The sequence below is a fragment of the Berghia stephanieae genome, chromosome 10 (assembly GCF_034508935.2).
Source record: "Berghia stephanieae isolate SIO BIC M18660-M18661 chromosome 10, UCSD_Bste_1.3, whole genome shotgun sequence".
NCBI classification, from domain to species: domain Eukaryota; kingdom Metazoa; phylum Mollusca; class Gastropoda; order Nudibranchia; family Aeolidiidae; genus Berghia; species Berghia stephanieae.
Window position 1 is genome coordinate 23,164,443 of NC_088369.1, and position 27,500 is coordinate 23,191,942.

General features: G+C 37.7%; 1 protein-coding gene across 10 annotated transcripts in view; it reads left to right on the forward strand.

The window, feature by feature from the left end:
• The first annotated feature begins 4,250 nt into the window (after positions 1–4,250).
• The window catches only part of LOC144980841 (prolow-density lipoprotein receptor-related protein 1-like), a 63,096-nt gene continuing 39,846 nt past the window's right edge, over positions 4,251–27,500 (forward strand). Inside the window, exons 1-3 of one of the 10 annotated variants that reach the window (XM_078928700.1) lie at positions 4,251–4,538; positions 5,261–5,421; positions 21,962–22,080. In XM_078928700.1, the coding sequence (XP_078784826.1) occupies positions 5,346–5,421; positions 21,962–22,080 (195 nt within the window). In that variant the 5' untranslated portion in view covers positions 4,251–4,538; positions 5,261–5,345. Of the gene's footprint in view, positions 4,539–4,748; positions 5,422–21,961; positions 22,081–27,500 lie in introns of those variants that run through there. The other 9 variants (XM_078928691.1, XM_078928693.1, XM_078928695.1 and 6 more) reach the window with 9 other exon arrangements.

Sequence of the window (27,500 nt, forward strand, 5' to 3'; positions counted from 1 at the left end):
TTAGTAAGGATTATTCATAAACATGGATGGCCAAAAAAAAAAACAATAACAAAGACCTGAGTGACGTCAACTTCGTTCTATCTATTGCCTACTCAGACATTTCCCGTCCTTGTATCATATAATTTGCGCCACATCCAACAGACCGGCAATGCAATCACTATTGAATGGAAAAGAATGTGTGTGTGTGTGGGGGGGGGGGGGGGTTGTCAGAAAAGATCTCTACTTCTCAAGGAATCGAGCTCAGTCCCTTTCTTTGTGAAGCGAGTGCTCTACCACCTGAGCTATCGGGACCCCCTCTGTTTCATCAAAGTGACGTCATAATTACTGCGTATGATAAGCTCAAGTTTTTATGTGACTCATAATCTATTCTGTTGTACTCTCAAAAAAATACAAGTAATTAAAATTTTGGCCATCAAAACTCGCTCTTCAAATATCGATCAATAAAATGACTCCCATCTTGTCAAAAACTATCAAACCTGGGACTTCGCAGCGAAGTTTCAGGTTTGAGAGTTTTCCACAATATGAGGATCATTTTAATCGATCAATATTTGAAGGAAAAGTTTTCTGGCCAAATTTTTAATTTAGTTGTTTTTTTGTTTTTTTTTAAATTCAGAGTACTTAAATAGTTAAGAGTCGAGATTTGTAAGACAAGTTGCGTTGAACTGATGAATGAAGAAGAGACTTTCAAAATCTGTTAAGTCACACCTAGATAGAAAATGACTAAACACTCTCGTACAATTTATTGGTGCTATGCATTTAGGTAAAATACTCAAAGCATCCGTCAGCCAAATCTAACCTTCCTCTTTCCAACCACAGGACAATCGTCACATTCGTTTAAATTCCAACCATCACTTTTATCATTCAGATTTCTTTTGTAAATCACACAATTTAAAGACAAATGTTTTATTATAGCTATAAAACGTGACACTGTGTTGTAGAGTTCATTTTGCTGATCATTATTTGGCATAGAATGTATTTGTTGCTTTTTTGTTTAAGTAAGAAAAAAACTATTGTTGTGTTGGTGGCTGTGAAATTTTGCAGAAAATGCTGAAAATGGCTGGTAAGGAAACGGTTAACATACCAACACACAAAACTGTGTATAACCTTTAAGGATTGATATATAATTTACTGAGAACTATAATCATTAACCGGGTTGTCTAAAATAATTACAAATAGCTGAGTGACGTTATCTTCGTTCCATCTATAAAAGAAAAACAAATACAGAAGCTTCTGCGGCTATATGGTCTTGTGGCATGACACTCGCTTTTGGATGGGAAGTTCCTGGGTTCGAGCCTCGCTCGGTGCATAGATGAGTCCTTGGAAAAGGCTCTTTACTCACATTCTCTCACCGTACTCAGGTGTAAAATGATTACCTGGCCGTTAACAGCGTTGTCTCTGTCCGAAAAATTGTAATATCGCCTAACAGGCGTCATGTCCCGTCCTACATGTTAAGTGTTGCTGTGGCCAGGGACCCTTTGTAAAGCACTTTGGCCACGTGAAGTGGATATTGCTCTTTATAAAAACTCAAGTTTTTTATATAGGGAATGAGATTAGCGGAAGAGTAGCGTCCCTTGATTGGACGTCACCCATAGTCTGTGACGTCACCGGCGGAAAAGTTATTAGAGAGAGAACGTCATGTTGATGTGCGCATGCGTCTCTCGTTCTCGCGGACCGACGGAAAAGTTATTAGAGAGAGAACGTCATGTTGGTTGTGCGCATGCGTCTCTCGTCCTCGCGGACCGCTACTCTTCCGCTAATCTCATTCCCTATACTGTTGTTTCACGTGTCACCTGTCGTCCTTGGACACCCGACATCAATCTGGCCAAGGCTAAGACAAGGAGTCACCAGGTGAAGCAGTCCAATAGAGATGATCTAAACATGATAGTATGCGCTTGGCTAAAAAAAAAACTCACAACAATGCCATCCGGAAGTTTCACGGACCAACACACAAAACTTTGTTTAACCTTGAACGTTTATAGACTGGTTAATACAGTTTAGTGAGAATTACTCATAAACGTGGATGGCAAAAAGCAATAACAAAGAACTGAGTGACGTCAACTTCATTCTAGCTTGGTAGCGTGCTCAAAGTTTCTTCTGCAACTCCATTTTATCAGGACTCCCACTGAATTTGGTCGGTAAATCGGAACGGGTACAGATCTACAACATTTCTAAAATATAATTTTTTAAATTAAAAAAAAGAATATGATGGAGGGGAGTTAGCTGGTACCACGTAGAGTGCTCGACAAATTCTTGGAGCGAAATATTGATTATTTTTTCTCACCTCGTTCGTTTTTGTTTTTTTTTTTTTTTGTTTTTTTTTTTACATATTCTCCTACAACATTGTTTCGTCCAAAGTTCCTGGAGTCATCAGGGAGGTTGATTTGAGGTGTCAAGACACAACAACATTCCTCCCAGACACCTCCAATCAACCTCCCTGATGACTCCAGGATCCCTGGACGAAACAACGTTGTAGGAGAATATGTAAAATAAAAATGAGGTGAGAACAAATGATTAATTAAAAAAATAATAATAAACACAAATAAAAACTGAAAATTGGACCATAATATTTCACCACTTTTGGAACATTTGCATTGGCTTCCTGTTCTCTACAGAATGGATTACAAAATTGCTTTATAGTTCTTCAAACGCCTTAAGAACTTAGCCTTTGTGTATCTTTCTGAACCTTAAGCCTCGAACCAGAAACCTTCGGTCATCAAAGGACATGCGGGTGGTTGGATGGGGCATCACCCTTGAATCATATACCAATGATTTTCGCATGGGTGTACGCTCCCATAGTGATGTCGTTTCTTCTTCTCTTTACTAGCCTATCCTGCTTCTTTGGTTTGTGATTGTATTTTTGACAGGGGATATTTTTTTTCTGTAAATCTTCTGCCTGTTTGTTCTTGGTTATTTATAATTTAGCTTATGATATCTTTAGGTTATGATTTTGATTTACATTTGTACTATTTTTGTTAGATTGCTTGTTTTTTTGTTTCAGCGGTCTCTCATATAACCTCAATTGTGTTGGAAGAGACCTAAGCAACAAACAAACAAACAAAAAATTATCAAAGGACATCAATCTATTATCTGTACCAAAAAGCAAGCTCAAGTCCTTAGGTGATCTCCCTTTTCAACATTGTGGCCCAAAACTCTGGAATAGCCTCCCTCAACCCATCAGATAAATCGAGAATATCTTTAAATCTGCTTTAAAACCCCACGTGAACACAATTCATTTGGCACCAGCTGACTGGTTTCATGTTTTACTTAATTTCTAGATCGTTCTTCGTTAGGTGGCCTTTGAGTTTTTGAGTATTGAATACAATATATTTCTGGGTGGGGTTCCTGACCTCCCATAGTGGACAGGGAGGTACTCACTGTTGCTTTTATCCACCTTTATCTGTTTTTCAATATGCTTTCTGTATTTGTCTTGGAATGAGGTTACTTAGTTTTGTCCTGGACCTGGTTGGATACCCTGGCTGGGAGGGAAACAGTCGAATGTATAGTTATAGTTATGGGAGATGATATTTTTTCCCTTGTAATTGAAAATCATCTTTCTGTTATGCACTGTATTATAGTTTATTTATATACTTTATCTGATTTGTAAAACTTTGAGTGCATTCCTCTTAGTGGAGACCTTAGCTGGAGTCAGGATGAGACATTTAGGTGATCTCAAACTGGTATGCCCTTGGAATCTACATCTGATCCCTCTTTGTTCCCAGTTCCCCTTTGTCTTACTTTTTCTTGGGTGCCTTAATTGTAATTCAAAAAGTGTTTACCGTCCTATTTTCTTCCTTTTTACTGGCGCTGATATGACCTTAATGCGCTGCAAGCGCCGTAAAACCCTTAAAAACAAAACAAAAACAAAAGCAAACAATATTTGGGCACATTTGATGTGTGACATGTCATAACAAAAGTATACAACCGTCATAAATTCGTTTCTGTGTTAAAGGACGTCGTTTTTTAACACACATTTATATGCAGAATTTATTTGTAAAATGTTTAATGCCATGCATTTTTAATTTCCTTGTGTTAACAAACCCCCCCCCCCCCCCCCCACCCAAAAAAAAAAATAATGTGAAAATAATTCTTATAGACCGGAGGGCTGATAATTTCCACTGAAATGTATGTATTGAAAGTAACTGTGATTCTAATGCATTGTTCATAGGACAAAATAATAAGTTGATCGTGTGTTTCGATTGTGCGTAAAAAGCTAAGTGGCTGCTGTGTTGTGTTGTAGTGGTGTGTAGTGTGTAATGAATAAGTTGGTTTTTACTTTGAGGTCCACCACAGTAACGATTCAAGAGCTGGTATAAGTGCCTAGAAACTCAGATGCTGTTAAATGTCTAGGGACGTAACCCAATTCAATCTCTTCCTGACTCGCTTTCTTCATTCGTCACCATCTACACGATCACTACAACTACAGCAATTACCACCACTTCAACTACAACCACGACCACCGTGAGCAACATAAGCATCACCATCACCACCAAAGTCACAAGCACTAAACGTATTGTGTCTTCAATTCCCAACCAGTAAAGGTAAAAACACGTTTTTTTAAATTTGGCCAGAAAACTCGTCCTTCAAATATCGATCGATTTAAATGACTCTCAGCTTGGCAAAAACTCTCAAACCCGGGACTTCGCCGAAGTCCCGGGTTTGAGAGTTCTTACCAAGATGAGAGTCATTTAAATCGATCGATATTTGAAGGACGAGTTTTCTGCCAAATTTTTAAATACGTATTTTTCTAGAGTACGACGGTTAACGGTTAAGTGGAAACAACGCAATAGGAATGTTATGATGGTGTGCAGCATTAGTTACAATTGACTCCCGTCAATGAATGACTTGAGAAGAAAAGAAATCAGATCGCTTCAGGTTCGTGGTACGCTCTGTCGTGGGTTTGAACTAATTAATTATCCCATAATTATTCCTAAAGTTATCAACAATGGATAAAAACTTTACCAACGTTTAACATTCCTGGTCTTTACTCCGAAATAAATTGAAGGCTGGTTTTCCAAAACTCGTAAAGTCGATTTTTTCTACTTTTTTTAGAATTTCCACCCTTGAGATAAATTGAAATGTAAATTTATATTAAGCATAAATTGGCACAAAAATTTCCTTAGATTTGTGTGAATTTGGAATTTAAATATGATAAAATAACAGACCGAAGGAGAAATTTTATGTGAAATAATCCTCAATATCTCAAACTGGGAAAATCGGAGTTTGGGAAACCAGTCGTCAGTTGTATTTTCATTTGGAATAGTGTAGCGTATTGTGTGACATTGGATTGAACGACTTCGAGCTGCCCCTTTTTGGAGTGACATCACCTGACAGACCAAACTCCAATCATGGAATCTCTAAAGGGATTCAAGGTGTTCATGTGGTTCATTCTGATCGTTTGGAAATTACCGGATTTACACGCCAGTAAGTATTTACAATATAGATCGATACATTACCAAAGACAGGTTAAAAATTGAGCGTTAAGTAAAATACTCACTTCTTCGTCCCGCCTGATCAATGGTACCAACGTAAAACACGCCGTGTAACATTTTACGTCTATCGTCTGATTTAGAAAATCTAGTGAGAATGGGAGCGATCTATATTCATGATTTTCCAGCCTGGTCATCGATCACATGATTTGTTGCTGCACAACGATTGGACATTTTTCAATAAATGTAAACACGCTGCTTTGTTTATGAAAGTTGTAAACATTCCCATGAGTCACGCTGAGCAAAATGATCAATTAATTGTGATGTTGGATATTTCTCAAACTGTGAACACATTTCACTATGTGGGTCATTTTGAGCACACATTACAATGTGACCAATGCCCTCGAGCACATGGAAAGGTAATACTATAGATCATCCCCATTGAGTGCTGCTTTTTGTGAGTCCAATACCGCCTGACAAAAAAAAAAGTACATTGTAAACATTTTTAATGGCTCGCTCAATTTTAGAACCACAATGGGGTCCCTTTATTGGAACAACCCCCTCCCCACCCATACAGCCACCCATACACCCACACACACACACACACACACACACACACACACACACACACACACACACACAAGGAACAGGTTCCGCAGTGTAGTGGCTTAGTGTTTTAATGAATTGTGTACTTTGTAAGCTTTCCTCACTGGGAGGAACCACCGAGCTTTGAAGAATAGTCTTTACATGCGCGTCTTCAGTTAACAGTGTCCACCAATCAAAACGCGGGGTTTGTATCACACCGCTCGGACAAATATAGATAGTATGAAGTTGACGTCATTCGGGTCTTTGTTATTGCTTTTTGTCATCAGCGTTTATGAGTAATTCTCACTAAACTGTATTAACCAGACTATAAACGTTCAAGGTTACACATAGTTTTGTGTGTTGGTCCGTTATATTTCCAGATGGCAATGTTGTGAGCTATCTATAGATGCTGTGCGCTTGGCTAAGAAGCTCACAACATTACCATCCGGAAGTATAACGGACCAACACACAAAACTATGTGCAATCTTGAACGTTTTCCAGTCTGGTTAATACAGAATAGTGAGAATTACTCATAAACATGGATGGCAAAAAGCAATAATAAAGGCCTGAGTGACGTCAACTTCGTTCTATCTATAGATAGAGAACGAAATTGACGTCCCTCGGCCTTCTGTTATTGTTTTGACCAGCCATTTGAATGCTTACTTCTATCAATCAAACTATAAACATTCAAGGTTACACATAGTTTTGTGTGTTCGTACGTTTTATCTATCCGGCTGACAATGTTATGAGCTTTTTAGCTGAGCGCACAGCACCACTAGCAGGTTGTTGACAGACAATTGAGGCATGACACAACATATAAAACATGAATACAGAAACAAAATCTAAACTACATCTACTTCATAAAAAATAAGCCTTACGGAACAACTCAGTCTTCAGACATTTCCTGAAAGATGATCAATGTTCACAGGACTTTGTCCGAGGACTGAGTGCGTTCCATAGACCTTGATCAATAGAGGAAAAGGCTTGTTTTAAATACCAAAAGTGGATTTTGAGGTGGTAACCTTTAAAAGTTGGGACTGAGACGATCTTAAGTTTCGAGTGGGTTTATATTTTTCAATTAGTTCCTGAAAATCTTCATGTGCCAATCTATCAAAACATCTAAAAACAGAGCACAATAGTTTAAATTCTATCCTGAACTTCACAGGAAGCCAATACATTTCCTGGAAAACTGGTGTCATATCATCTCTTTTTTTTCCCTTAATTTTATAACTCTATTTCCACTCATCCCACAGTGGGCAGGGATGTACTCGCTGTGTCTTCTATCCCCTTGTATCTGTTTTCCAATTGCTTTATTTTGATTTTGTTTCTTAGTTGATCAATTATTTTTTTTTTTTGACAGCCAATGAGAAGGGTATTACAATTACCCAATCCACTAGTAATAAAAGAATTAACAAGCATCTTTGTAATCTCCTCATCAATATAATGCCTGATTCTTCCAATGTTTCTAAGGTGACCGTTACAAGGATATTTTTTAATGGAGATTCGACCAGGATCTTATCAGGATGTTGGAAATCCACGCAATTTTAGAACATCATGTATCGGGTTGTCAGAGTGTCAGTCGAGACTAAACTGATAATATCGAGACGGGAAACTTTGGGGGCTACTTCCGTATAAATATGTCAGTTGTGAGAGTGTTATTCGAAACTAAAATGACAGTATCTGGACAATAACAAGAAATGAAGTGAGTAGGAAAGAACCAAAGGAAAACAGAGAGAAAAAAAATCGCGGCGGCGATGGGGGCTCGAACCCGCGACCTTACTTGTACAACAACTCCGCCTGGCCGGAGAGATCGTGACTCTACCGTATGAGCTATCCATCCCTATTAAAAACTTTTTTTAAAATTGTTAATCCAATAACAGTATGAATGAAGCCTTAGAATCATTTTCTAATTTATTTATTTATTGCTTGCCTGGAACAAAGACAAAATCTGAATACTGTTTTAATTGGATCACACAGGTTATTCTTTCTACTGTGTAGTTAACTTAACATAATAGTGTGTTTCAAGGTATCAACTTTACACATCTCCTTCCATGAAACTTAAAATGTCCTCATAAGAAAAAAAAGATTTTATCAGAAAATTAAATCTTTTGCTACATTCAAAATTATTGCTGTTTCGACAAAATTTATAATAGCGGGAACCGAGATTCGGGAGACATCATTTGAGTGAATTTTTTTTTTTCGGTAGCAAATTAATTCCCTTGATTGGTGAACAAAGAATAATTACAAAGTCCTTTCTCCACGAACGGTAAATATCTCAGTGTTGTGGTCTGTCTGTTGTTTGTGTAAATTTGTGAGTTTTGTTTACTCGCATAAATAACCGACGAGCCTTTAAAAACGTGTGTTTTTCTATAGATAGTATGCGCTTGGCTAAGAAGCTCATAACATTGCCATCCGTAAGTATAGATAATATGCAGATGACGTCACTCAGGCCTTTGTTATTGTTTTTGCCATCCGCGTTTGTGAGTTGTTCTCACTATACCGTATTAACCAGACTATAAAAGTTCATGGTTACACAGAGTTTGTGTGTTGGTCCGTTATATTTCCGGATGGCAATGTTGTGAACTCCTTGGCCAAGCGCATTCTATCTATAGCGGACCAACACACAAAACTGTGTGTATCCATGAACGTTAATAGTCTGGTTAATACAGTTCAGTGAGCATTACTCATAAACGCGGATGGCAAAATACAATATCAAAGACCTGAGTGACGTCATCTTCGAACTATCTATAGATAGAATGCGCTTGGCCAAGGAGTTCACAACATTGCCATCCGGAAGTATAACGGACCAACACGCAAACTCTGTGTAACCATGAACTTTTATAGTCTGGTTAATACAGTTTAGTGAGAACAACTCACAAACGCGGATGGCAAAAACAATAACAAAGGCCTGAGTGGCGTCATCTGCATACTATCTATAGATAGTATGCGCTTGGCTAAGAAGCTCATAACATTGCCATCCGGAAGTATAGCGGACCAACACACAAAACTGTGTGTATCCATGAACGTTTATAGTCAGGTTAATACAGTTCAGTGAGTATTACTCATAAACGCGGATGGCAAAATACAATATCAAAGACCTGAGTGACGGCATCTTCGAACTATCAATAATATAATGTGTGCTGTCCTTTTAGTTGATGCATTGCGTTCAGTTAAAAAACTCATTACATCCACCAGCCGGAAATAACGGACCAGCACCAAAAAAATAACCCAATACAATGTGTAACCTTAAACGTTCATGGTCTGATTAATATAGATAGTTCGAAGTTGACGTCACTCAGGTCTTTGTTATTGTTTTCTTCCATCCGCGTTTATGAGTAATTACCACTAAACTGTATTAACCAGATTATAGATAGAATGAAGTTGACGTCACTCGAGTCTTTGTTACTGTTTTTGTCATCCATATTTATGAGTAATTTTCACAAAACTGTATTAACAAGACTATAAACGATTAAGGCTACACATTATTTTGTGTATTGGTCCCTTATACTTCAGGATGGCAATGTTGTGAGCTTCTTAGCCAAGCGCATACTATCTATAAACGTTCAAGATTACACATAGTTTTTGTGTGTGCTGGTCCGTTATGCTTCACTATCCAAAAAAAAAAAAAAAAAAAAAAACAAAACAATGTGTAACCTTAAATGTTTATAGATAGTATGCGCTTGGCTAAGAAGTTCACACATTGCCATCCGGAAGTATAACGGACCAACACACAAAACTATGTGTAACCTTGAACGTTTATAGTCTGGTTAATACACTATAGTGAGAATCACTCACAAACGCGGATGGCAAAATACAATAACAAAGGCTTGAGTGACGTCAACAGCATACTATCTAGAGGAAATGAGATTAGCGGAAGAGTAGCGTCCCTTGATTGGACGTCACCCATAGTCTGTGACGTCACCGAAGGAAAAGTTATTAGAGAGAGAACGTCATGTTGGTTGTGCGCATGCGTCTCTCGTCCTCGCTTCCGCTCTTCCGCTAATCTCATTCCCTATAGTCTGATTAATACAATTTAGTGAGAACTACTCATAAGAATTTGCTGGCTTAGAAACAATAACAAAGAGCTGAGTGACGTCAATAACGTTCTATCCATTGTGTTCACTGTGTTGGATCGTAGCCATGGTGAACTTATAGATAGTATGCGCAAGGCTAAGAAGCTCATAACATTGCCATCCGGAAGTAAAACGGACCAACACAAAACTGTGTGTATCCATGAACGTTTATAGTCAGGTTAATACAGTTTAGTGAGCATTACTCATAAAAACGGATGGCAAAAAACAATAACAAAGACCTGAGTGACGTCAACTTCCGGATGGCAATGTTTTGAGCTTCTTAGCCAAGCGCATACTATCTATAGCCTGACACTAAACAAAAAAATTACCTCAAAAGGCCAGTCTTTGGCCACAAAAGAAAACAAATCGTAAGTTGTATTCAACAGTTCAACCAATGGGACCAGTTATTTCCTTGAGCGCTACTAACGACAACTCACTAGACGCTGCACAAACCGAATACTTGCCGTCAAAGTATAAGTCCTCGTGGGTTCTAGTGTCAGGCTATAGATAGTATGCGCTTGGCTAAGAAGTTCACAACATTGCCATCCGGAAGTATAACGGACCAACACACAAAACTGTGTGTATCCATGGACGTTTGTAGTCAGATTAATACAGTTCAGTGAGCATTACTCATAAACGCGGATGGCAAAAAAAAAACAATAACAAAGACCTGAGTGACGTCATCTTCGAACTATCTATAGTTAACGATGGTTTCCGTTGGACACGACAGAGGAACGACAGAATATGTCGTGACAAACGCATTCACCCAATTAAGTGAAAGCGTTTGTGACAAATTCATTCCCTTGAAAAAAAAAATTTAAAAAACGTGAGCTTTTATATAGTGCAATATCCACTAAACGTGCTAAAAGCGCTTTACAATGGGACCCTGACCAACAGCAACACGTGACACGAATATGCAGCTCTGTCCAAAGTCAGGGAAACTACGTACAAGGGTTGACGGGATTAATTACGGGGGCACCACCGTCCATTATGCGCTTGAGAGGGGTATCCCCCATTCCCTCTCTCTTTGATCTTATTAAACCTTCATATTGCCAGATTCAATAGCGCGCACCTACAGACTTTATTACGAGACAGTTTTTGATCGGTACTGGCTCAAAAGATTCGTCTCGATCTATGTTAATGTCCTCACTACAGTGACGTACACACAGTAGTTGAAGAATCAAAATAGATGCGTTTTTGTTCGTAATAGCCTTCATGTCCCGGCAAATAATACAGGCCTTTACTCTCCACTAGCGTGCGGATATGTGGTCTTATGGGATGACAATCGCTTTCGGATCGGACGGTCCTGGGTTCGAGCCTCACTCGGCGCATAGTTGAATCCTTGGAAAAGGCTCTTCACTCACATTCTCTCAACGTACTCAGATGTAAAATGAGTACCTGGCCGTTAACAGCGTTGTCTCTGTCCGAAAAAAAATTGTAATAGCCATGTAACGTCCTTCATGTTAAATGTTGCTGTTGGCCAGGGACCCCTTCTTGTAAAACGCTTTGAGCACGTTTAGTGGATATTGCGCTATCTATAGATAGTTCGAAGATGACGTCACTCAGGTCTTTGTTATTGTTTTTTGCCATCCGCGTTTATGAGTAATGCTCACTGAACTGTATTAATCCGACTATACGCGATCATGGATACACACAGTTTTGTGTGTTGGTCCGTTATACTTCCGGATGGCAATGTTATGAGCTTCTTAGCCAAGCGCATACTATCTATATAAAATCTCAAATTAGTACTGAAAACCTTAACAGGCCTGGCTATGAATTGGACTTTGGACTAGTACAATAAGTGATACGTTCTTGATTGCATTCGCCTTGGAGGGCTTGAGACAAAAACAATGTCTTTAGCTCGACCGAGGCTAACACACGAGGGACACTTGACTCCAACATACTATGCCATACTCTGGAAAAACAGATTTTTTAAAAATATTTGTCCAGAAAACTCGTCCTTCATAGATCGATCGATTAAAATTACCTTCATCCTACCAAAAACCTCTCAAACCTGGGAATTCGTTTAAGACTTTCTTTTTTTTTTTCATTCCCGTGTTTGAGAGTTTTTGTAAGATGAGGTCCATTTTATTTGATCAATATTTGGAGGACGAGTTTTATCGCCAAAATTTATATAACGTGTTGTAATTTTTTTTTTCGAGCCCAGTAGAATTAGGGTCATTGCTTACACACATACACACACTATTGTATGCTGGCTTTTGATTTTTTGCTATAATGAATGAGATGCACAAAGCAAGCGTTTTGGTTGAAAATAATATTGTTGTTAGTGGTGGTGGTTGGTGGTGGTGATGATGATGATGATGATGATGGTGTCGACGACGACGACGACGACGATATGATGATAATGAGGTTGTTGTGATGATAATGATAATAATATTTCCTATTGTACAGCACGACCATTGTTGTAGCATCTCGCGGTCAGCTTGTTCAGAGGAATGCCCGGGTTTTGTTCTGATTTCTTTTTAAATCTAAACAAAATATGTTTTGTTTTTGCTTCCCTTTTTTTCTTTGAATAAATTGCTCTCTCTCTCTCTCTCTCTCTCTCTCTCTCTCTCTCTCTCTCTCTCTCTCTCTCTCTCTCTCTCTATCTATCTATCTATCTCGCCCTCTCTCTCTATCTATATCTATCTATCTATCTATCTATCTATCTATCTATCTATCTATCTATCTATCTATCTATCTATCTCTACCTATATATCTTTCTCTCGCTCTATCTATCTATCTATCTATCTATCTATCTATCTCTCTCTCGCTCTCTCTCTCTATCTATCTATCTCTCTCGCTCTCTCGGTCTATCTATCTATCTATCTCTCTCTCTCTCTCTCTATCTCTCTCTCTCTATCTCGCTCTCTCTCTATCTCGCTCTCTCTCTATCTATCTATCTCTCTCATTATGTTCGGTGCCTCTGCGTGTGCGGAGCGAGTGCTCTACTGTTTATTCCCCCCCCCCCCCCTCACCCCCTTTCCCCACAAGACCACAAAGTCATACTAAAATATGCATGACTTCTGTTCAATTGTTGTCGTCTTGGTCTGCATGGTATTTAGGTTACTATACAGGTCACAACAAAGGGACAGAACCAGCTTGATAAACGCATTCCGCCTAACTAGATGAATTGGAAGTTGGAAGTCATCGTTAATATAATACTTATAATAATAATATTATTCCCTCAGCGCGTGTGACAACCATAGGAAAACTGAACCAAGTGCCAAGTGCATTTTATCTCAAAACAGAAACAAAACAGTCGCTAAGTGCATCCACTTAATCGCCTTGCTTTCTATAAGCACAATCGTATTGATGGAATCGGTGGCTTTGTAATTTTAAAAAAATGAGCTATTATATAGCGCAATTTCCACTATACATGTCCTCAAAGCGCTTTACGAGGGGTCCTTCACCAACAGCAACACGTAACATGTAGAACGAGACATGACGCCTATTAGGCGAGAGTACAATTTTTTTCTGAGAGAGACAACACTGTTAACGGCCAGGTACTCATTTTACACCAGAGTACGGTGAGAGAAAGTGAGTAAAGAGTCTTTTTCTTTAATTTCATTTTGTAAGTAGATCACGCAGAAAATAACAGCTTCCAATGGGGATGATCTGTAGATAGAATGAAGTTGACGTCACTCAGGTCTTTTGTTATTGCTTTTTGCCATCCATGTTTATGAGTAATTATCACTAAACTGTATTAACCCGACTATAAACATTCAAGGTTACGCATAGTTTTATGTGTTGGTCCGTTATACTTCCGGATGGCAATGTTGTGAGCTTCTTAGCCAAGCGCATACTATTATTACCTTTCCATGTGCTCGGGGTCCTTGGTCACATTGCAAAATGTGCTCAAATTGACCTTCATAGTGAAAAGTGTTCACAACTTTCTAATATCGAACATGACCATTGCCCCTTTTCTTCAGCTTGGCTCGTGGGTATGTTTACAACATTCGTAAACAAAGCAGCGTGTTTACATTTATTTAGAAATATCCAATCGTTGGATAGCAACAAATTATGTGATCGATGACTCAATTGGACGAAAACCTGAAGACAGATGGTCTGGGGATGATCTATAGATAGTATGCGCTTGGCTAAGAAACTCACAACATTGTCATCCGGAATTATAACGGACCAACACACAAAACTATGTGTAACCTTAAACGTTTATAGTTTGGTTAATACAGTTTAGTGAGAAGTACTCATAAATGTGGATGGCAAAAAACAATAACAAAGACATGAATGACGTCATCTTCGTTCTATCTATGTTAACTTTCCATGTTGTAGTGGTCATTGTGTCACATTGCACCTCCACCCCACCCCCTCCCACCCCTCCACACACACAGGCAGGGGCATAAAAGCTTGTAAAATTGTAGAGGTATCACTTGTTCTTAAAGTTCTGTCCAATAATAATATTGATGTGTCTTCATTTTTTAATAAAGCTTTTAACAAGCTTTAAGCTTTCTATAGATAGCTCGAAGTTAACGTCACCGAGGTCTTTGTTATTATATTTTGCCATCCGCATTTATGAGTAATTCTCACTAAACGGTATTAACTAGACTATAAACGTTCAAGGTTACACATAGATTTGTGTGTTGGTCCGTCATATTTCTGGATGGCAATGCTTTGAGCTTCTTAGCCAAGCGCATACTATAGATAGAAGTTCCAATGAGTTTCTCGTCCAATTTTTCTGCCATTGTGTTGTCTTGAAGAATGAAAACAACTCACCCAGTTGTGCCATGTGGTTATGTCGATGATCGTATTTTGACCGTGCTCATCCAGTGTGTTGTTTTTAGCACAAAACACACTTGGTGAGTACACATTCCAAATACAGTCAGTATTGCTTTGAGATTTTAACGAAAACTTTTATCGTGGCTTTATTATTCAAGTTGGATAATTCAGCGCGTGATCGTGCAAATTGTGTGATTAATAGGATTCAATAGTCTGATGTCACGTCCGCCCAGCAACCAGCAGCTTGGTTCTAAACAAAGAAAATCGGTACTTTTTATTCTTCATGCTGGCTAGAGCTTTTTCACGTGTCAAGTGATCAGAATGTATAAAATTCAAAACATGATCAGATTTATACTGTTTTTCTCATCTGGATACACCTTTATGCTCGTCGGAGAAGTATTTCATAAGGGCGTCCGCCATTGTTCCGATAGTTTAGAACCAGTTACTAAGTTACTATGCGTCATTACGAGGGAAGTGACTTGACTGTGATTGAAGTTTCTGTTTCTGCTTTAGTGCTTTTAACTTCGGATCTACACATTTTGTCCGGCTATGTAGTCTTGTGGTATGACACTCGCTCTCGGATCGGAAGGTCCTGGGTTCCAGCCTCGCTCGGCGCATAGTTGAGTCCTTGCAAAAGGCTCTATACTCACATTCTCTCACGGTACTCGTGTGTAAAATGAGTGCCTGGCCGTTAACAACGTTGTCTCTGTTGAAAAATTGTAATATTGCCTAACAGACGTCATGTCTCGTTCTACATGTTACGTGTGCTGTTGGTCAGAGACCCCTTGTAAAGCGCCTTCAGCACGTTTAGTGGATATTGTGCTATATAAAAGCTCAATGAACGTTCATATTGGTGACCTATCTTATCTCTTTCACCATCTTCATTCAGTATCTCTTTCGCACACAAATATTCACACACAGACACACACACACACGTAAAATACCGACACACACACACACACACACACACACACACACATACACATATTCCCCTTTCTCCGACGTGCACTTATTTGCAGGTCTGATAAACCAATTCCTTATGGGCTCATAGGGAATGAGATTGGCGGAAGAGTAGCGTCCCTCTTGCTTTGTTTCCTCTGGTCGTAAAGAATAGGATAGAAATACGACGTTCCCTGAAATAAAAAAAAAACACGTTTGAACATTCTGACCAAAAAACTCATCCTTGATATATCGATCGATTAAAATGATTCCCATCTTGTCCAAAAAAAAAAAATTAAAAACCCTCTCAAATCTGGGACTTCCGGTGCGAGGGTCATTTTTATCAATCGATATTTTAAGGACTAATTCACTGATCAGAATTTCAAAAACGTGTTGGGTTGGTTTTATTTATTTATTCTTGTTTTGTTTTGTTTTGTTTTATTTTTTGTTTTTTTTTAATTGTGTTTTTCCCTAGTACGGTAGATTTCTCACACAAGGTTGAGTAGAACTTGACACTGGGGTCAAGTGTCACCGACAAGAGTAAATTGTGATTTCAAAGGGTTTCCATGTTAAGTCAATTATATTGCGTCTTCAGTCGTGTTTTATTTCTTGTACTTGAAGATGCAGTTCATTTGTGTGACAGGATGCAGTATTTCCATTCAGGATCGATAAAGTATATCTTATCTTATACTAAAAAAAACGATTTAAAAAGAAAAAACTTAATCATTTTTTTGTAGAGCATTATCTTCCAAAGGGGGCGAAGTGGCCGAGTGGGTTGGGCCGTATACAGCGTTGTCTCTGTCCTACAAAAATTGTAATATCGCCTAACAGGCGTCATGTCCCGTCCTTCATGTTAAGTTTTGTTGATCAGGGACCCCTTGTAAAGCGCTTTGAGCACGTTGAGTGGATATTGCGACATATAAAAGCTCAATAACTGTTTAACATGAATTGATTTTACAAATGTTACTTCCACAACCACCATATTTTAATTATTCTACACACCTCAGTCAACAGTTGTCATTCCTCGTACGACCACTTTGACCAACCAGCACATCACTGACTATTTTAAACCAATGTTTACCAGTTCATCCCTCATTAATCTTCTACCGTCAAATGTGTTCACTTGCCTCGACCTTGTATATATTAAAATATGACTGGAGAACGATTTTATTCTTAAACAAACAACCATGCCACGAGTCCCTGTCACCCCTAACCCTTTTTAGATTGAAAATCAACAATATACTCAGACTCAAAACAGACTGGGGTTTCATCAATAATAAAATGAGAACATCGATAAGGAAAAGAGGCAGGAAAGCTGGCAAAAAAGAAAAAGAAGAAGAAAATCAATTTACAGCAACCGCCCCAGAAACCCTATCACTGCCATCTTAATCTACAGATGCTACAGCAACACCAGCAGCAACAACACTTGCGACCACCACACCTACTACATCACCATCACCGTGATCACTTTCACCATCACCATAGTTGTCATCAGCAACAACGGGATCAGCATCTCCACCATGGCGTTGAAATTATGCATTGACATCGACCAATACGCCACAAACGCGGGCCTCGTCCACCATCCACACTTATAGTTATAGATACTCACCCCTGCCCCCCCCCCCCCCCCCCCCCCCCCCCCCCCCCCCCCCCACCAACCACCACCTTCGTCAACAAAGAAGCGGCGGTGACAACTTCGATTACACATGATAAACAATGTCATCATTACCAACAACGACAGCGACAGCAACAACAACATACTCAAAAAGTAAACAAACTGAATGTAGTCCGAAGAGACGCGAGATCGGCTTGTAGCAAAGCGCCACTTGTCGTCCAAAAAAAAAAAGACCTTATTGAAATTAACTTAAGACCAGGAAACCGACTTAAAGCACTCGTCGTATAAAATGCTTATTCAGCGAGAAACAAGAGCTCATAACTAAATGATCTAATTACAGAGACGGAGACTGATATTGCATTTTTGTTAATTCATGACTGCGCCTCAAACGAGATGACGTCATTATAGTGGTGCTTGCACCACCATGTTAACAATTTATATCAATGTCAGGAAGTGGGAGAAATGGTGGAGGTATTTGAGTTGTCGTTAAAGAAAAAGTTAAAACCAAAATTTGAAAGAAATAAAATCGTACAAGACATTCGAATGTTGTGAATGCACAATCCACCGAAAAGAACAGTCCATCAAATTTATTTGTTTATATAGACCTTCACCAAATTCTAAAAATGGATTGAAAATTTCGGAATTCATACCCGAATTCGAGGATCTGCTTGAAAAAATGAAACTAAAATGAAAAAAAACCGGTCATTGTCGGAGATTTTAATATGCATTTTAACAAAAACCAAGATTCAAAAGTGCAAGAAATAAAGTCGACAATGAATTTTCACAACCTCGTTCAACACATGAATTCTCACACTCACAGGAAAGGTCACACTTTAGATTGGATTGTCACCAACCAAACTACTTCGCTGTACATCATAAAAGTAACAGGCAAATGGATCTCCGACCATTCTGCCATCATTTTCGAGGTCGATGCAGAAACATTGAAACCAGAAAGGAGAACCATCGTATCAAGAGAAAGAATAAACGATTAAATTTTCAGCAAAATGCTAAAAAATATAATTCCAAAATTCATGGTCAACAAAGACAAGATCGGCTCTTCCAACACTGAATTGAGAAATATCCATAACAATCTTGCCCCCATTAAGATGCGCATCGTCACAAGTAGAAAATCTGCTCCGTGGATGAACAGTGATATTAAAAAAGCAAAAGCTGAGCGCCGTCGCGCTGAAATAAAATGGCGAAAATCTCAAAATCACAACAAGAACGTAAAACATAAGATCAAAGAAGCAAAGTCGTCTTATTACAACACTTTGATCAAGGATTGTCGCACTTCACCAACTCATTGACTGGAAAGTCTACTACCAATTCCAAATCCACATATCCTACGTTGGTTCCAGCGGGAGACATTCATGAACTATTCGGTAATTTATTTCGGGAAAAGGTAGCTTCAATTAGAAAGAAACCAAAAACTCCTGCAGAAACTAGAAAATTACAGAATTCGTGGCTCTTAACACACATGGCTTTGTAATTTCCTCACAAAACGTACCATGAAAGTAGTCCTAGACGGCACGTCATCGGATGAATGTCCAGTCATATCAGGAGTACCACAGGGAACGGTGCTAGGACCCATACTATTTCTTTGTTTCATCAATGACCTACCTCTTCGAGTAAAATCTCAGATTAGGTTATTCGCCGATGACTGTCTAATATACCGACCAATAAAATCTACAAATAATCAAAAATTGCTACAAGAGGACTTGAATAGTCTCGAACAGTGGGCTAATGATTGGGGAATGAAATTTAACGCAAACAAATGCTACATCCTCAGCACAGCTAAAAAGTACAATGAGACCTACAAGTTAAACAACACCGTCCTGAAACCAGTCGGCGATCACCCATACCTTGGCATCACCTTCTCAAAGGACTTGAAATGGGGGAAACACATTAACAAAATAACCCAAAAGGCAAGCTGCACCCTCGCGTTTCTCCGCCGAAATCTTAGCCACGCCCAACGTCATGCAAACAAAACTCCTACCTCGCACTTGTGCGATCACAATTGAAATACGGAGCAGTTGCCTGGGACCCCTTCCTGAAAGAGGATATTCAAAAACTTGAGAGAGTCCAGAGACAAGGCGCCCGGTTCATAACTGGGAACTATAAGAGCAGAACCCCAGGATGCATGACAAAAATGTAAGAAGAAAGAAATCTCATCAGCCTCCAACAAAGAAGAAAAGAAACCCGTCTGTCATTCATGTTCAAGATAATAACAGATCAAATACCATCAATAAAGGCAGACTCCTTTTTCACGCCACGACCAAACAAAAGAAAAATCCGAGCACTCACTTTCGCCAACCACATAACCGAAAACCCCATTGACAGATACGCCACAAACAATTCGAACTGCTTCAAAATCCCACAGACAAGAACACAAAACTACAGAAATTCTTTCTTCATTAGAACTATCTCGGAGTGGAATGGGCTGGATGAACTGGTCATCATGGCACCGCACCTAAACGATTTCAAGGCCCGACTGACATGGGCCCGCGCCCAATGAGGACGCCGCTGAAATACAACCAGACCATTGGTTTCTTCAGCGCCAACCATACAGATACAGATAGCAATTCATACTATACGGAACACCTGACTTTAACACCTTTGAAGGCGATGTCTTGTTTGTGTTTTCTACATTCACTCCTGTTACAGAGGCTGATGTCAAAGGAATATTCAGATCGTCACCTCCAAAGGATTCTTGCATTCTTGACCCAATACCAACAGCGTTACTCATTTCTCATATTGATATCCTTTTACCCTTTATTAATTCAATGATCTCTATCTACAGGAATTGAATCACATTCTTTTTAAGCATGCAATTGTGACCCCTTTGCTAAAAAAAAAGAAGCAAAACTATCCCCCGAAGAGCTGAAAATTTTTCGTCCCGTTTCCAATTTACCCTTTCTCTCTAAAATCCTTGGAAAAGTGGATGGTAGGCAACTGAAAAATCATTTACCATAGATCACTCCATATTAATTACACGTTTGTCAAAGGCATGTGGAGTATCAAGTAACCCCTTAGAATGGTTTAAGTCTTGCATTGACAGGCGTACACAATCAGTCTTGATAGACACCATCAAATCTAACCCACAAACTTTAAATTAGGGAGTACCCCAAGGTTCCATTTTAGGCCCGCTCCTTTATACTCTCTATACAACAATTGGGAGGAATAATAAGAAAGCATAAGGTCAGCTACCACATGTGCGCTGACGACATCTATGTGTATAGCTCTGTCCATCCGTCTGAATTAGATTCGTTAATTAAAAACCTGGAAATTTGTATAGAAGATGTGAAAAACTGGATGACAATAAATAGGCTCAAAATGAACGAAGAAAAAACGGAAGTTTTTTTTTTGTGTGATCTTAAAAAAATAAAAATAAAAGTGAGTATAAAAATGTTATTACAATTGAAAACGAAAAGGCTATTTTACTGACAGAGCCAGAAATCTGGGTGTTTACTTTGACTCTACCCTTTCAATGCATTGCCAAATCGATAATTTATGCAAGACTTTATACGTCGAGTTCAGAAGAATTTTACAATTGGCAAATTTTTAGATCAAAAGGCTATTCAAACCCTCATTTCTTTGATTTTTTATAGATCAAGACTTGATTACTGTAACATACTCATGTATTCTATTCCAAATAATGTTCTCAGCCAACTGCAGCGCATTCAATATCAAGAGGCAAAATTAGTTTTGAAAAGGAAAAAAGTGGTCATGTCACACCTTCGTTTTGGACTTTGCATTGGCTCCCTGTTAGATTTAGGATTACATATAAAATTGCTGTAATGTGCTATAATCATATTAATGAAACTTCTCCTGTCTATGTATCAGATTTGATTAATGTTTACACTCCCTCACGCTCTTTAAGATCCAACTCTCAATCACGATTATGCGTTCCTAAAAAAGGATCTAAGACCTATGCTGATCGTGCATTTATTCATGCTGCTCCCGCTGTCTGGAATTCTTTACCATTCAGTGTTAGGAGCGGGGTTGTGGATTCCTAGTCATCTTTTAAAAAAGAAATTAAAATCTCATCTTATGAGAATCTCACAAGACGAAATAAAACTTTCTAATTTTTGTAAGATATACATTGGTTACATCAGAATTCTCACGACATAATCATAATATAATCTCCCTTCATCTTCCATTATTGTTAAATGTCCTGATTTATTTACTCAATAATTCACGTTAACAGCTATTTTTTGTCTCTGTATGAATGTGCACGTTTTGGTGAATGTGTGTGTGTGTGTGTGTGTGTGTGTCTCGTTGTGAGGGTATGTGTGTATGTGCGCACTTGTATAAATGGGTGTGTGTACAAAAATGTTTATAATGATGTTTTACAATATTGTGCGCCGAGAGCTGTTTTTTCAACGGATTGGGCTCTATATAAACTTTATTGTTATTATTATTATTATTATTATTATTATTATTATTATTATTATTATTATTATTATTATTATTATTATTATTATTGTTATTATTATTATTATTATTATTATTATTATTATTATTATTATTATTATTAACCACTCTGTTTTTGGACCAACCGTTTCTATCTCTTTATCAATCCACAGTTGACCACGGCACTAATTTGATCTGGGCCCAGGGCCCTCATTCACCCCTGCTGGCCCTATCTAGACTGGTGGGGATCTCGGGAAACCCCACAGAATGGGCGTCCAACAAGAACCCACAGGTAGACAAATACACTAAAACAAATCAATATGAATATTTCTATAGATAGTATGCGCTTGGCTAAGAAACGGAGGCTGGGTGGGGTTCCTGACCTCCCATAGTGGGCAGGGAGGTACATGCTGTGTCTTCTATCCCCCCATACCCGTTTTCCAATTGTTTCCTGTCATTGTCTTTGTCACAGTAAAGATTGTTCACAATTATCTTATTAAATTTTATTTTATTAAGAACTGAATTCATCTCACTCCAGTTATATTTCGGTAGGCTTAGATAAACTTTACCTTCTAATATTAGATCGTCTTTCCTTTTATAGCCTTCCCTCGAATTAATTTCTAATTAGTGAATACTTTTCGTTCGACATTCTGTCACGTAGCCACTTATTATAAAAGCTGATAGGTCTAACATTTGACACTCACTTTCTCTCCACAATCTATGCCGGACGGCCAGTCGCTCTATTCCTATATATATACTGGAAGATTTTTATCTTTTGGGACTTTGTAGATATTATATCTACACCATTAAGACGCCGGAGCTTTTAACTTTGACTGTATAATCTTCAAGGATCAAACCCAAGCCCGCTGTCAGAGGACTTCACAATAACTTCTTACCAATTGCCTGGAAGTGGAATTTTACGAGTCCAATCCTATTATCAGAGGAATAGATCATCCAAGCCCATCAACTGCCTGGAAACGTAAACTTACGAACCAGACATATTATCATAAGTTACGTAAAATATTCATATCTCTATTTGTAACTGCCACGATCACTGTTTATCTCTTTTAATTAAATTTCATCATTATTTTTATTTCATTGTAAACAAATCGTTAATTGTTTTTCATTTATAGTAACTAGTAAATTCTGGGGCCTCATTCTACATATATCTTTATGCATAGTCGAGTAGCTCTTTACTCACTTGAGACCATGACATTTTGGAGGGGACACATATAAAGAATTGAATTTATTTAGTTACTTATATCTATTTCATCTAACTTTAAAGTTTAAATTGTAAAACTCTTAATTGCCCCACTTGATCATATTTTAATTGAACTCCCTATTTACAGGATTAATTTTTTTTTCTTTTTCATTTCTTCATTTAAATGGAATAGCAATTTATCCATTCATTCTTTCATTCAAATTGAATAGCATTTTATTGATTCATTCCTTCATTCATTTATTCATTTATAAATTATTCATTCATTCATTGTTCATTCATTTATTTATTCATTCATTCATTCATCCATTCATCCATTCATTCGTTTATTCACTCATTTATCCAATCATTCATACATTTATTCCTCCCTTCATTCTTTCATTCATACATTATCCATTCATTCATTCATCTATTCACTCAGTTTTTCATTCATTCATTCATTCCTTGTCCACTTTGTTATTATATCACTCATTTCATTTTGTTTTTTGCCTCATTCATGAATTGTTTTCAATATGTTTACATTCCATAACGATTCATTCACCTGTCATCCAATCACTCAGTGTTGTGAACACATTTTGTAACTATTGTAAATCTTACGATATTTTATTGTTTTGTATTTCAGACATCACTGTTAAACACTCTTCAATGCCTAATTACAATTGTTGAACAACCATTGAACAAGAGAGAGGTCCCAGCCACGAACTGAGTTGGTAAATATATCCTTCATTATTCTCTTTTACATGAGTTGGGCATCACATAGTAACTATAGACATCGTGATTTGTTTTGCATAGTGATTTGTTTTAAATGCATTTTTGGCATATTACTGTTACCGAAAACCACTTATATATTATGTTCTGAAAAGTGAGTCTTTAAAAACTAAATAATATATAAAAGGAGTCTACTAGCCGTCGTGTTATATTTAGTGATAGATAACTTGGGATTATTTTGGCGTCCTATTATTGTTATCACACTCTAGTATATTTGCGTCATTGCGAATAATTGTACACAAACTAACGACGAGTCACACACATTGGTGATACATTTTTCGTAGTAACATAGTTTAGAGTACACGCGATTGACACATTGTTATTGACACAAGTCATAATAACTCCGCATTGTATTGACACATTGCTTTATAAGATATAACGATAAAAGGCATCAAATTCAACATACATAATAAGTTGAAATAAGAGAGAGAGATTTCTAAAAATAGAACAGTTCATTCCAGTAAGTGTAAATAAATAAAACAGTCAGTAACAGTATCCTGTCAATATAATATATATAAAACATCGTAACTAATTTATTACAACATGGAAGCATATAAAAGATACTTAAGTCTCGCAAAGGACTTAGAAATACCCCAGGAAAGAATATTTTCATGGTGCGAAGAGAAAGTAAAAAGAAGAAAAGAACATGAAGAAAGAATTCGTAGAGAAGAAAATGAAGAAAGAATTCGTAGAGAAGAAAATGAAGAAAGAATTCGTAGAGAAGAAAATGAAGAAAGAATTCGTAGAGAAGAAAATGAAGAAAGAATTCGTAGAGAAGAAAATGAAGAAAGAATTCGTAGAGAAGAAAAAGAACACGAAGAAAGAATACGTAGAGAAGAACGAGAAGAAAGAGTCCAAGAAAGGGAACTAAAAAGACAAATAGCATTAGCAGAAGAAGAAACCAAAAGGACCCAAATGATGCTGGAAATTGAAAAAACAAAAAACCGGTCATGAAAGAAAACATAATAATAGTGATGAATTTTTCGTGAAACTTCCACGCATGCCAACATACGATGAACGCTCAGACTGTCTAGAATCCTTCTTACACCGATTCGAAGTTCAGGCTAAAGGTTATCGTTGGCCAGAAAGCAAATGGGCCACAGCCTTGATTAACTGCTTATCTGGAGAACCGCTAAAAGTTTTCTATACCTTAACAACTGAAGATGCAGATGATTATGGTAAAATTAAAGACGCTCTACTAAAAAGATTTAGATTAACGGAAGATGGTTACCAGGAAAGGTTTCACACTGCAAAACCGGAAAGTGGAGAAGACTTTAATACATTCGTGAACCGAATTACTCAATTTCTAAATCGGTGGCTTGAGTTGGCAAACGTAAAACAAGACGACTTTGCAGGCCTTTACTATCTCACGCTGAAGAATCGAATCTATCAAGCTTGCAACCCAGATTTAGTCGCATTCTTTAAAGAGAGAAAGCCAGAAAACTTGGACAAATTAAAAATCTACGCAGAAAACTTTAACAGCGCACATCCATTGACACCCCTTAGCAGAACATTGAAGGAACCATACTACGCTGCCGCTGCTCAGAGTCCAGGTACACCTAAAGTTCAGTACTCAAATAGAACGAGCCGATCAACTACATCGGATCACATAGCTGAAGCATTGATGACAATTTTTACTAGAATAGGCATACCAAATGAGATACTGTCGGACAATGGACCCCAATTCACATCACATATTATGCATGAAACCATGAAACTCATGGGAATCCAACACTCATTCACAACTCCCTACCACCCCCAAGCAAATGGTCTTTGTGAAAGATTTAATGGCACTCTAAAGAATATGTTAAGAAAAGTGTCAGCAGAAAAACCAGATGATTGGGACAGATACTTACCAGCAATCCTATTTGCATATAGAGAAATACCACAAGAATCTACAGGCTACTCCCCATTTGAGTTGATGTATGGACGATCACCTCGCGGCCCGATCAATATAGTAGCCGACATTTGTAAAGGGAATGAGGAGGACAATAACGAAATTATGTTTGCTTACGAATATGTAAGAAACCTGAAAGACAGAATAGAGGATACATGTAAGCTAGCACAGGAATCCGTCACTAAAAAAGCAGAGAAATACAAGGAATACTCCGATAGAAAAAGCAAGTCAAGAAAATTTGAGATTGGTGACAAAGTACTAATACTCTTACCCGATGACTCGAGTAAACTTTTAGCTACATGGAAAGGACCATTCAAAATAACAGCAGTAAAATCTAATGTTAATTACGAGATTAAAATTTACAACACAACAAAGACATTCCATGCAAATATGCTAAAAAAGTATTTTGATAGAGACACAGTGTCGCAACCTATGTTTACTAATATCGAAGCTTCAAATGCAGGATTAATCATACCGTTGGTCATGGGACACAGACACCCGAGACAGAAAAACAAACAAAAATCGCACAATTGCAACCACCTAAGACAAAAAAAGAAGTACGCAAAGTACTTGGGCTCCTAAATTTTTACAGGAAATACATTTACAACTTCGCGCACATCGCGACACCGCTAACAAATCTGACAAAGAATGGGTCACCGAACAAAATTGTTTGGACAGAAGCGTGTCAGAATAGCTTTAACCAATTAAAGGCATTACTCTGTTCAGAACCAATTCTTAAATTACCCGACATATCAAAAGAATTTGTTGTAAGAACTGACGCGTCTGATAAGGGCATCGCAGGTGTACTATTACAGGAACATGAGGGAACTCTAATGCCTTGCTTATATGCAAGCAGAAAATTATTGGACAGAGAATCACGATACTCTGTAATAGAGCGTGAAGGCCTGGCCATCGTCTTTGCTTTAAAGACATTCAGCAGATATCTACTGCTAAAAGAGTTTGTGGTCGAAACGGACCATAAACCACTCACGTACATAAGAAATAACAAAATGAATAATAGTAGAGTACTCAGGTGGAGTCTATTTTTGCAAAATTACACTTTCAGTATCTCTCACATACCAGGCTGTGAAAATATTCACGCCGACCTACTTTCTCGATTAGTATAAACACGTGAGAAGGGTATAACTTAACCTCCCATGCATACTGTTAGTTACCTCGCAAACTATGCCAAATCAGAACGCACAATTTCGATAATTTTATTTGTAAACATGATGACCCAACTTAATGTAACATTGAGTATTGTTTGGATATATATACCATACCCATTCATGATTTGGGAAATCTTCTCTTTATCTATTATTGTTATGAATTTTCACTCATTTATGATTAATAATTGAAATGTCAATATTTCATTTACATTTTCATTCATTTCATTTAGTAAATTACCTTCATATCATCGACTTTAATCATGCTTCATTGCCATCATTATTGTTTATCACAATGATTTGTAATCACATTGCCATCATGTCGTTCATCACAATGATTTGTAATCACAATCTTTCATTGTTATTGTCGCCCATTCATATACCTACGTTAATATAAACATTTCCATGTCTAGTTAATAAATAATTTAATTGTAGCACAAATCATAACAATGGATTAATGCTAGAGTATCATGATAGTAAATTTACTTCCGTTTGTAAAATCTATCTTTCCCATAATGGTTAAAGAGTATATTTTAAACGTGGGTGGGGGGTGTCACAGTAAAGATTGTTCACAATTATCTTATTAAATTTTATTTTATTAAGAACTGAATTCATCTCACTCCAGTTATATTTCGGTAGGCTTAGATAAACTTTACCTTCTA